The sequence below is a fragment of the Pleurodeles waltl genome, chromosome 1_2, assembly GCF_031143425.1.
Source record: "Pleurodeles waltl isolate 20211129_DDA chromosome 1_2, aPleWal1.hap1.20221129, whole genome shotgun sequence".
In the NCBI taxonomy this organism is placed as follows: Eukaryota; Metazoa; Chordata; class Amphibia; order Caudata; family Salamandridae; genus Pleurodeles; species Pleurodeles waltl.
In genome coordinates this window covers 391,783,107-391,795,997 of record NC_090437.1, presented here as the reverse complement: position 1 = coordinate 391,795,997, position 12,891 = coordinate 391,783,107, and the positions used below count along the sequence as shown (strand labels likewise).

The 12,891-nt window shown below is 45.5% G+C and overlaps 1 protein-coding gene across 1 annotated transcript in view; it reads left to right on the top strand.

Annotated features, from left to right (window-relative positions):
- Window positions 1-12,891, top strand: part of RAD23B (RAD23 homolog B, nucleotide excision repair protein) — a 247,329-nt gene that overhangs the window by 26,314 nt on the left and 208,124 nt on the right. The window contains exon 2 of the mRNA XM_069239926.1: window positions 12,132-12,213. Coding sequence (XP_069096027.1) covers window positions 12,132-12,213 — 82 coding nt within the window. The remainder of the gene's footprint in view (window positions 1-12,131; window positions 12,214-12,891) is intronic.

Genomic DNA, 12,891 nt, shown 5'->3' with positions numbered 1-12,891 from the left:
GGCCCTAGCAGGACTTTTAAGAATTTAGAAAAATTTCAAATTGCAAAAATGAATTTCTAATGACAATTTTGGAATTTGTCGTGTGATCAGGTATTGGCTGAGTAGTCCAGCAAATGCAAAGTCTTGTACCCCACCGCTGATCCACCAATGTAGGAAGTTGGCTCTGTATGCACTATTTCAAAGTAAGGAATAGTATGCACAGAGTCCAAGGGTTCCCCTTAGAGGTATGATAGTGGCAAAAAGAGATAATACTAATGCTCTATTTTGTGGTAGTGTGGTCGAGCAGTAGGCTTATCCAAGGAGTAGTGTTAAGCATTTGTTGTACATACACAGAAACAATAAATGAGGTACACACACTCAGAGACAAATCCAGCCAATAGGTTTTGTTATAGAAAAATATCTTTTCTTAGTTTATTTTAAGAACCACAGGTTCAAATTCTACATGTAATATCTCATTCGAAAGGTATTGCAGGTAAGTACTTTAAGAACTTCAAATCATCAAAATTGCATGTATACTTTTCAAGTTATTCACAAATAGCTGTTTTAAAAGTGGACACTTAGTGCAATTTTCACAGTTCCTAGGGGAGGTAAGTATTTGTTAGGTTAACCAGGTAAGTAAGACACTTACAGGGCTTAGTTCTTGGTCCAAGGTAGCCCACCGTTGGGGGTTCAGAGCAACCCCAAAGTCACCACACCAGCAGCTCAGGGCCGGTCAGGTGCAGAGTTCAAAGTGGTGCCCAAAACGCATAGGCTAGAATGGAGAGAAGGGGGTGCCCCGGTTCCGGTCTGCTTGCAGGTAAGTACCCGCGTCTTCGGAGGGCAGACCAGGGGGGTTTTGTAGGGCACCGGGGGGGACACAAGCCCACACAGAAATTGCACCCTCAGCGGCGCGGGGGCGGCCGGGTGCAGTGTAGAAACAAGCGTCGGGTTCGCAATGTTAGTCTATGAGAGATCTCGGGATCTCTTCAGCGCTGCAGGCAGGCAAGGGGGGGGATTCCTCGGGGAAACCTCCACTTGGACAAGGTAGAGGGACTCCTGGGGGTCACTTCTCCAGTGAAAGTCCGGTCCTTCAGGTCCTGGGGGCTGCGGGTGCAGGGTCTCTCCCAGGCGTCGGGACTTTAGGTTCAAAGAGTCGCGGTCAGGGGAAGCCTCAGGATTCCCTCTGCAGGCGGCGCTGTGGGGGCTCAGGGGGGACAGGTTTTGGTACTCACAGTATCAGAGTAGTCCTGGGGTCCCTCCTGAGGTGTCGGATCTCCACCAGCCGAGTCGGGGTCGCCGGGTGCAGTGTTGCAAGTCTCACGCTTCTTGCGGGGAGCTTGCAGGGTTCTTTAAAGCTGCTGGAAACAAAGTTGCAGCTTTTCTTGGAGCAGGTCCGCTGTCCTCGGGAGTTTCTTGTCTTTTCGAAGCAGGGGCAGTCCTCAGAGGATGTCGAGGTCGCTGGTCCCTTTGGAAGGCGTCGCTGGAGCAGGATCTTTGGAAGGCAGGAGACAGGCCGGTGAGTTTCTGGAGCCAAGGCAGTTGTCGTCTTCTGGTCTTCCGCTGCAGGGGTTTTCAGCTGGGCAGTCCTTCTTCTTGTAGTTGCAGGAATCTAATTTTCTAGGGTTCAGGGTAGCCCTTAAATACTAAATTTAAGGGCGTGTTTAGGTCTGGGGGGTTAGTAGCCAATGGCTACTAGCCCTGAGGGTGGGTACACCCTCTTTGTGCCTCCTCCCAAGGGGAGGGGGTCACAATCCTAACCCTATTGGGGGAATCCTCCATCTGCAAGATGGAGGATTTCTAAAAGTTAGAGTCACTTCAGCTCAGGACACCTTAGGGGCTGTCCTGACTGGCCAGTGACTCCTCCTTGTTTTTCTCATTATCTTCTCCGGCCTTGCCGCCAAAAGTGGGGCCTGGCCGGAGGGGGCGGGCAACTCCACTAGCTGGAGTGTCCTGCTGGGTTGGCACAAAGGAGGTGAGCCTTTGAGGCTCACCGCCAGGTGTGACAATTCCTGCCTGGGGGAGGTGTTAGCATCTCCACCCAGTGCAGGCTTTGTTACTGGCCTCAGAGTGACAAAGGCACTCTCCCCATGGGGCCAGCAACATGTCTCGGTTTGTGGCAGGCTGCTAAAACTAGTCAGCCTACACAGATAGTCGGTTAAGTTTCAGGGGGCACCTCTAAGGTGCCCTCTGTGGTGTATTTTACAATAAAATGTACACTGGCATCAGTGTGCATTTATTGTGCTGAGAAGTTTGATACCAAACTTCCCAGTTTTCAGTGTAGCCATTATGGTGCTGTGGAGTTCGTGTTTGACAAACTCCCAGACCATATACTCTTATGGCTACCCTGCACTTACAATGTCTAAGGTTTTGTTTAGACACTGTAGGGGTACCATGCTCATGCACTGGTACCCTCACCTATGGTATAGTGCACCCTGCCTTAGGGCTGTAAGGCCTGCTAGAGGGGTGTCTTACCTATACTGCATAGGCAGTGAGAGGCTGGCATGGCACCCTGAGGGGAGTGCCATGTCGACTTACTCGTTTTGTCCTCACTAGCACACACAAGCTGGCAAGCAGTGTGTCTGTGCTGAGTGAGAGGTCTCCAGGGTGGCATAAGACATGCTGCAGCCCTTAGAGACCTTCCTTGGCATCAGGGCCCTTGGTACTAGAAGTACCAGTTACAAGGGACTTATCTGGATGCCAGGGTCTGCCAATTGTGGATACAAAAGTACAGGTTAGGGAAAGAACACTGGTGCTGGGGCCTGGTTAGCAGGCCTCAGCACACTTTCAATTGTAAACATAGCATCAGCAAAGGCAAAAAGTCAGGGGGCAACCATGCCAAGGAGGCATTTCCTTACAAGGGGTTTGAAGACGATACTGAACAGTTGATACTGAAGAGAAAATAGGACAAAGGGGCATGGAGCATATGGTTCAAGGCGAGGAGAACACCATATGGACCATGTGGTGGAAGGAGTGGGTAGTAGAAGAAGCTAATATTGTGAAAGGATATAAGGAAAGAGTAGTGGACATGATCTGTGTGTTGGTGGAAGAGAACGGCACCTATTGAAAGTGAAAAACATGATTTGTGCCTTTAGCAAGTGAAAGTGTAAAACGTGTGTGGAAAGTAATCGTTTGCTGTGAGTTTGCACAGCTTCTCGCTACTGGATGTTGGGGAGTGAATAGGCTGAGGAAGCAAGTTTACTTTGTCGTCTGCAACAGACTAGTATTGCAACTAAGATTTTTACAAAGCGTTGTCCCTCAGGCTTTTTTTATTTTTATTTTTTAAATCCACATTCCTGGGTTAATCCGCAGTCCCAACCAGTCACCAAATGCAGTAAGATGGGACAAGTGAGGAAAGGATTGCCGCAGCATCGAGAGGTAAAACAGACTATCGGCGTACAAGAACACTAAATGGGTGACCTCCCCTCATCTGGATACTCCACCCTGATATGTCTTGTCGAATCTGGATAGCAAAAGGCTCCAGCACAATGACGAAGGGGGTGGGGAGTGGGAGCGGGCACCTCTGGCGTGTACCTCTTCCCATAGGCTAGAGCAGAGCTGGCCCCACCAGCACCATGGCGATAGGTCTAGTGTATAGCAGACGGATCCAGGCACAAAACTGTGCCCCGAACCCGATGACCTCCAGCGCCGTGCTAAGATAGAGCCAGTTGACATTGTTGAACGCTTTCGTTATATCAGTGGATACTGAGGTCAGCTCCTCCTCCTCCCATCTGCTCAGTTCTTACGTGAGATGCATGATGGGCTGCAGATTAATAGTGGTACTGTGTCCAGGAACAAAACTGCTCTGGTTGTAATGAATGAGATGTGTAATCAGTGGGTGCAGGCGTAGAGCTAGAGTCTTTGTATAGAACATTTGTGTCTGTATTTATCATGGTGAGCAGACAGCCAGCCGCTGGGTCCGAAGGGTGTGATCCTGGCTTCAGCATTACAGATAGATATGCAGCCATCACACATTACGATGGCGGGACCCGTAAGCGGCTTGCTTCCTGGTATAGCTCCAATAGGTGCTGAGTAAGGACAGGGGCAAAGGCCTGATAGAATTTGACTGGCAACCCGTATCTACCCAGTGCCTTGACACAAGGTAACTGCCCTAGTGGTGTGAGACTCTCCTCCAGAGTAAAGGTGGTGTCCAAGTCTTGCAGCTCCATGTCCCCCTAGCATGGTACCACCTGAGTGACCAGAATTGCACTGATGTGGTGGTGGTGGGGGTGCTGGGGGTGGTGATGGAATGGGAATGCTCCTGGCATACCTGTTCTGAATGCGACCTAAACATCTGCAGAATAGCACTCTGCATGCTAACGTTGTGACACCAGGGGACTGTAGATGAAGGATAGGAGAATGAGGTGTCTCCAGCAGCTGCCCAGGGCCATCTCCCCCTCGGTGGAGCAGTTGCCAGTGTGACTTGATTAAGTCTTTCTAGCCTATTCCGTACCTCAGAGACCCTCAGTTGAGCCTGCAACTTCTCCACCCACCCCTCTTCCCCTGTCCACATCATCTGTTGGACTACTGCCAGTGGAATTCCGCCTGTAACATACACCTGACCCTGAAAGAAAGTCCCATGAAGCGTCTCCTAATAATGGCAACCATTTAGCCGACCCTGAGCATGTCATTAGACCAATTAATGTCCGATCTGTTCACGCGTGGCCAAGTACTTATCGCCCCTCTGGGTCCTGCAGGACCTGGGGACAGCCTCCATGTCAGCTGGGAAGCACCGCCCCACTCTACCTCACAATAAACCAGAGCGTTATCTGATAACTAGCGGGACAAGTGGGAGATCACAATGATGGTAGCCCCCACATGAGGCTGTCACAAGTATACGGTTCACTGTACTATAGGTACTATGCATCAGTGAGTAACGTGAATTGCTGAGCTGTTGGATGTAGGGACCTCCAAATGTCACATAGGTCTACATGCTCAGTGGTCTTTTGGAGTGCTTCGGTCATCCTTCGCTTGGTATTCAGCTCAGGGGCTGCCTGCCCAAGGCACCATCAATTATACAGTTGGAGTCCGCTGCCCACAAGACCCAAGAGTCTAACGCCAGTCCGATCATGTTGCGTATTTTCCGGTAACATTTCTGATCGCCTAGGTTGGACCCCTATGTGTTAATAATAACTATCTGCCCCCTTAAGTCTCCCCGCTTAAGAAGGTAACAGCCTTCCACATCAGCCTTCTCATAGGAGAGGGCAAAAGCCCCTCCCTTACATTCCAGGTGACGAGCCCCTACATACCAGGTCTATCCATCATAAGTCTCATAGCATGTAAGTCAGCATCTCCGCATCACGATGGCATCTATAAACTTAGGAGAAAAGAAGAAAGCTCTCTTAACTAACTCCCTCCCACCATGGACATGTAAAAGCTAAACACAACTTCCTACAAGCCCATGAACTTCGATGTGTCAGGACGTACACCATCATAACCCACTCCTTCCACAAGCACAGCACCTCCCTCCATAATCGGAGTTCCACACACTCCAATAACATCAGGTGCCCACATCCTTCCTAGAGGAAAAAAATTAAGAAACACATGCTCAGCAGGAAGAACCACCTTGTCGAGCATTGAAAGTCCTGCTTAGCAGCCTATCGCCTCCACCACAATGGCTATATGGAGAGAACCCTCAAGCGCTCTACCCCCAAAATGCACCAGTGGCTTGGGTATCCCCCCAGACTTTAGTGTGGAAATTTAAAAAGGTGATCCTAAGGACTATGACCCTGGTGCTGGCAGGTACAACGCTCCCCGCAAGGTTATAGTGTCCAGGATAAGTCCACTGAGCTGTGAGGGAGTCACAGTTAAGTGTCTTGGGCACCACACTGGGATCTGCTCTGGAACGCCGACCCCCGCTACCCACCTTATGTATGGAACAGGTCTGCTTCAGGGGGCCACCGGGTAGGTATCTGATATTTCCGGCCAGGGCCAGATATCCTCAGGTTGTTCAAGAAATTGGATTTACCTACTGAGATGACACTTGAGTTTAGCTGGGTATAAAAGCATATATCGGAGGCCCAGGGCGCACAGATTTTTCTTCACCTCCAAGAATGACTTAAGTTTTTCCTGGACCCTCCTGGTGTAGTTGGAATATATCACAATGGCATAATTGTCAAACTTCGGGACAGAGGCCTCCCTAGCTGCCCTCAGGATGGTATCGCTGTCCCTACAGTTAGATATTCTGACAATGAGGGCATGACGAGGCTTCCTCCTGCTGCACCGGGGAATGCTCCAGTGTGCGGGAGGGCCCCTGAGAGGCACACCTGTTTGCACAGTGTTTAGATGTATCTTGGGTGATGGTGTTCCCCTGCTGCTGGCTCCGAGAACTCACTCCTCATGATTATAGAAAAACAAGTTTGTACCTGCCACCAGTTCCAGTGAACCCAGTGTTGTTGGTGGGTCTCCTGAGGGCAACTAGGCCAGTGCAGGTGAAAACAAATGACTTGCGGAATCCCGCACATTGGGGCCTAGGGCAGCATCAACATGACTAGTCTTCGGTGAAGGAAAGGAGAAGCCAATGCGCTGTATCGACCTCAAGTTCCTTCTTTATTTTACTTGATCCTTCATAAGGATTCTCTGCACTGCCTGTATGCATAATGATTCTTTTGACGCTATGGTTGCCCCCTCCAGAGGTTAAATTAAGCTTGTTGTTCTAATCTGCTATTTATTAATTTCAAAGAGAAAAGCTACTTTCTTGTAACCCTAGTTGCCCTGTGAGTATTCACCGAAATTGTAAACCTTTCACACCCTTTGTTCCTGAATCCTTTTCTGAGTTATATTTTTTTGTTGGTCATCACATCCTTGTTATAGGAATTGCAAGGCTGGCATTGTGCTGGTCATAACATATTGGTGGAGGACAGAGATCTTAAAGCAACTGTTAGAAATGTCTCTCTCTGCATGGTTATCCCCACGCTTTGTGCCTTTGTCCTTCTATGATTGACTCTTTTTGTTGGCTTTAGGACTATGGACACATTATCACTGCTAATTAGTGCTAAAGTGCATGTGCTGTCTCACTTAAAACTTTGTATTATTTGCTTACACCTGTTTGGCATATTTAATTTGCCTGTAAGTCCCTTGTAAAGTGGTATACCATATACCGAGGGTCTTTAAATTAAATGCCAAGAGTGGACCTGCAGCTCTGATTGCGTCACCCACAGTAGTAGCCTTTCAAACCTGTCTCAGGCCTGGAACTGCAGTCTACTGCCATATTGACTTGTCATTTCAAACTACTTGCCATGGTCTAAACTCCCCTTTTACTACACCTAAATCACCCCTAATGTAGGCCATGTGTAGCCCTACTGGCATGGTGCTCTGTCTGTGAAAGGTAGGACATTGTCACCCAGGATATATTGTTTAGGGTCAAGGGCAACACGTTTTCATGTTTATTTTGTCCTTTGGACAAGTAGGCCCAATCTCCCTGCAGTACAAACCCTTTGATTGGCAGTTTACTGTACCACTTTATGGAGCAAGGAAACGAATTGTCCACGGTTGAGGTAATATTTGTGTTTGTTCAAGCTTTTATTATTATTTGGGTGAGTGCTTTAAATACATGTTGTAGACTCTGACTGCACTACTGACAGACGTTTGCATGGTTTAACAATCTGAGGCTACACGTAATGCTCCAAGAATGCTCTCTGATTAAATGCAAATATTTACAGAAGCCTGAAAGCAAGAGTGATGATTTTCACTTTCAAATGAAAATATTCACAAAAAACGCAAATTAAACAAAGGTTTTGCTAAATTACAAAAAAATTCTTAGGTAGAATTTCTTTGAAGCATCAGTCAATGAAATGTTTCGATGCAGGCTAGTATTTCTAAAAAATATTCATAACGGAAAATCAGTAAAACCAGTTTCAACAAGATTATGGCAAGCATGAAAATAAACAAGCATTGATCAAGCCAATAGGTATGCCATTGATGTCAGTCTTTTGGTTTCATCAGTGCTTGTCTTATTTTGACATGGCTTTTGTAAAACGCTATTGTTGTATGAGCAGCTGAGCCCTCACCACAGTAACAAACATTGGCAAAAATATTTTTTCGGTCTCAAAACGCACACTTTGCCACAGTAGTTTCTGGCACTGAACAAAACCATTTTATGTGCCAAAAGCCTGAAAAAGCAAATTGCTGTCACTCACAGTAAAGCCAGTCGATGGATGGATGGCTGGATGGAATGTTAATAAGAATGAATGGTCTTGGTTAACGCCAGACCTAATTATGGGCCCAATTGTTTAAAAAAAGTCACTAAAGGGAACCCATGATATGTCTTTGGATTAGTGCAGTTTTACATATTCAAAGACTTCACAAGAATTTACAGAAGTAAACAAGGAAATCGTACTCCTACAAAATATTTGTGAACTGTATTTCAGCAAGAGCTCATATAAATGTGTAGATTTGCTAAGAAGGCGTATCTATGTTGAGTGTTTGTTTACAAGTTTACTTTCCCTTTCTCCCACTTTTTCCCAACCTTGGAAGAAGTTTTACTTCTACCATTTTCAGGAGTAAACATCCCACTTAGCTTAGAGAAGAGCTGGTGAAAACCCATAAAACGTGCAAGTTAGTAGGTTTGCATAGACTCAAAGGGCATTCCAACCCTGGAACTTTTGCTTACTGCTACCTCCAGCCCCAGTATGTATGGCATAGTCAGAGAAGCTATAACGAGAGCTTATTTATATATATATATATATATATATATATATATATATATATATATATATCCATAATTTGTTGCTGCTCGACATGGCACCGAAAGGGGCAAATATATGTTTTTTAAAACATTTGTTTTTCTTTTTTTTTTTTTTTTTGGAAGGACTGGTAGATTTATGATGGAACATGTTCCATGGACAAGTAGGCATTTTATTAAATTCCACACCCCTGTCAATGGGATTCAGAGGTCTGCAGTGGTGGTAAATGAACTGAGACTGGATCCGCAATATAACGCTCCCCCTTCTACACCAGAAACACGTTGTGGTCGGAGTTGCTTCACTCCTGGGTTTGGTGGGTGACCTTCTATGAGAGGCAGAGATTGGGAGGAATCAGGTCTCCCACGGAGTTTTAGCTCCACATAAACCTGTTGGAGTTGAGAGATACACTTGTCACTGAAAACTTTTCTTCTATCCAACAAGAGCTGGTTCAGGTATCAAAGGTATCTTCTTGGTAGTGCAGGACTTGGTGGGTTGCTAAGGGGGAACAAACTCAGCCGGCAGTGCTTCATGTATCGCAAGTGGCATCTTGACCCGAAGATGGTCCAAGGTTTCTTCACAGATTGGAGGAAAACCTTGGCTAGATCTATTTGCCATCGCAGAGTAAACACACCAGCACTTTTAAGCGCTTCAGTTTCCAAAGCAGCTCTCCCTTGGAGGTGCATTTTGAGTGGAGTTCCTCACTCCTGTACACCTTCACGCCAACCACTCCTGGCCAGAGTTCTCAAGAAGATCAGGAATGACCAGGCCTCAGTCACCTTAGTAGCCTGGATTGGGCATGGAGTGCATTGTAGCCACAACTCCTGAGCAGAAGTCTCTATCCTCGGATCAGGTTGCCTTTTAAGCAGGGTCTCCAGTTGCAGCGTCCTGAACCTGCGCGCACTCAATCTCCATGCGTGGCGATTGAGAGGCAACAACTGAGAGTTTTCAGTCTGCCTTCTGAAGTATGTGATGTCATCTTAGCAGCCAGACGTCCCTCCACCAAAACTGAATATTTTTTTCCATGGGACAGTTTGTAGCTTAAATACTGCCAAATCCACTGATCGTCTGTCTGCAGGGGTGTTGAATTTGTCCATGGGACAGGTTACTTCTTAAATCTACTTGTCCTATTAAAAAAAATCTACTTGTCCCCTTGGTGCCATGTAGAGCGGCGACAAATTATGGCAGCAATCTCATTATGTAAGAGCTCTGATAACAGGCTCTCTGATTATGCCTTAGCTACTACTATAGTAGGGTTTGAATACTTGCAGTTGTAATCCCTACTGTAGCAATTTCCTTATTTTGCCACCTTTCTGCAGATCTACATACTGGGGCTGGAGGAAGCAGTAAGCAATAGTTACAGGGCTGGAATGCCTTTGAGTTTGCAAACTTACTAGCTTGCATGTTTTAAGGATTTTCACCAGTTCTTCTGTAATCTTTTCCCATAATGAGAAAGGTTGGAAATATATTCATGACAATGGCAGAAGTACAAGTTCTTTCAGGGTTGGGGAACAAATGGTTGGGGGGAGGGTGGGGGAGTGAACTTGTAGACGCTCAATAGATTTTCACATGCACAAATCCACACATGCATATTTGCCTGTGCTTATATACAGTTTACAAATATTTTCTAGGAGTACGATTTCCTGATCTACTTCTGTACGTTCTTGTATATTTATTAAAGCCACTAATTCAAGGACATATACCATGGGTGCACTTTTGTGACTTTCTTTAAGAATTGGGTTGCTTATTAGGTCTGGCGTTCACAAAGACATTTTGTTTTTATTAAACTTCTATTCTCTCCCGATCTATGGTCTGGCTAATACTGTGAGTGATAGCATTCTGCTTTTCCCCAAGAAGCATTTTGGCACACAAAGTAGTTTTCTTCAGTGCCAGGAACTACTGTGGCAATCAGTGGTGTAACGAAACTGGAGGGAGCCCCTTGCAAATAACATGGAGGGTTTGTGCTGCAGGGGGTTGGACCTACTTGTCCCAAGGACAAAATTAAACATGACCACAAACAATATGTCCTGGGTGTCGGGCAATAGGAATTCCACCTCCCTGTGTGTGCATCCTTATTTGAAGTTCTTTTGTTTGCACTGGCCCTCGCCTGGCAAGGCCTTGCTTAGGGCACAATTAAAGGGTACCTTTCAGCCATCTCTGCATTCTTGCAGTTGCTGGGCAACCCTCTGTTTCAAGTCAACCGTTGTGACAGGATTCCTGAAAGGCGTCCCACACCTTTCATTATGCAACATTTAATGTAGTTCTTATGTTTCTAATAGGCTCCCCTTTGAGGCCATATACAGCTGCCCTCTTTGACTGCTCACTATCAAAACAGTCTTTCTTGTGGCTATTACATCAGCCAGGAGGGTTAGAGAGTTGCAAGCACTCTGTCACACAGCGGTGCACAAGGGGACTGCTCAGTAAGGCCTTATCTACCCCTTCCAGATAAGGCATTACCACTTTCTGATCATTACCTATCGAACATCTCTGAGCTTTACTTCTTTTTGCTTGCTTTCAATGGTCTCAGTTGTTCTATCTCTGCCTCCATTAAAGAAAGTTGCAGCTTTGGCTATACAAATTTCTAGAGTGGCAGTCAAGCTTGTTATGTGTGAGTGTTAATTGTAGGCAGACCCAGATGATTTGTTTACTTAATTACTTGGCACTAGAGCTCAAAAAAGTGCCTGTGCATAATTTTAAACATTTGACTGTTTTTTTTATAAGATACATCACTGATATCCTACTCTGCAACCCTGATGTAGCATTTGGAAGTCTCAGCCTGTACTGTCAAGTTTCTCTTTTCTGCATCTGGACTCCCCATTAACTGGAGATGTCCACTGCCACCCTTGCTGCAACGCTTTTAAGAGGGTATGGCTTGTCCACCTGACTTAACCACCCCCAAATCAACAAAACAAAATTTGGGGTGCTGGTTACACTGCATGCAGCGTTGAACTCAGAAGAATGTCTCTCCTGTTAGAGATGCTTGCTCACAGAGGAATAACCTTGGAGGGACATTTGATCCTGTGGGTCATTTAAGGAACTCCTGTGTTGTGAGCTATCCAGGTAGTCTTTTGGTGCTCCTGCACACAGGTTCAAAATCATTGCTCAACACACAACAATGATTACTGTTAGACTAAAGTATTGAGAGTTTACTAACCCTAGTAATCTGGATTTCCAAGATTCCTTATCTATACTGTTGTGTAGTTATTACACACAGTGTCTGCTCTCCAGCTACTCTACTAGGACCTCAAATGCCCCTAATATGTTAGCCGCATAAATTCCTGATGCTTAGGTTTTTGCAACCCAGTCCCATTATGGTGAATGTTTTTTTGCGTCAACAATTGAGGGGTGGGATAACATGTATTGAGTAACTACTGTTAATCAAAGACTGGTCATCTTATTTTAGATGTTTTTCCAGCGTCAATGAATATCAGATCTTCAATTCTTCATATTCTTTTGTATTCCTTGTGCTTTTAGGTGAAGGCATTGAAAGAGAAGATAGAGTGTGAGAAGGGAAAGGATGCCTTTCCAGTTGGAGGACAAAAGTTAATTTATGCAGGTACTGTTTATTGCTTTTTAAAAGTAATCACCAGCATATGTTGTGGGTATCATATTGCAGCTACTAGTGTATTTGATTCTACTATGATTTGCATTTTAATGTTCAACTGCAGATGATAAATTCTGACACTCTCCTGTATTGTAAGTGATCCAGGCAAAACACTTTACATGCAAAAAAAAAAGATTGAAGGAGCAGGTGTCACTGAAATAAGCTTCTTCACGTGCTTTTCCTGTGGCCAACCATCCATATTCAAAATAAATCAGGCAGAAAATACCTAAAATGTATATATTTTCTTTTCCCGGTGCTTGCATCTGAAGCAGCCACATACCAGTCTGTTTTTCCACCGCTGACATCAGAGGTACCTTTCTAATAAGGAATTGGTCAACTAAACTCAAATGGTATTTAGGACATGCATGCTCATTGTAACTTGCATCAAGAGGATCCCATTTGGTCACTGCAAGATCCACAAGAAGAGAGTTGTGGCTTTACTTAACCACTGTTGGGCAGTCATTAAACTAACACACTGTCCTGGAGTTAGTGATTAAATTGACTTGACTTTCCAAGCATTGTTGCGACTGACAAATGTTTTTCCAGCCCATCATGACCTGGCAATTAAGCATTTTGGGTGGCTTTTCTAGGTTTGTACTCAGGACTGTATACTATATTATGCCACAAGAT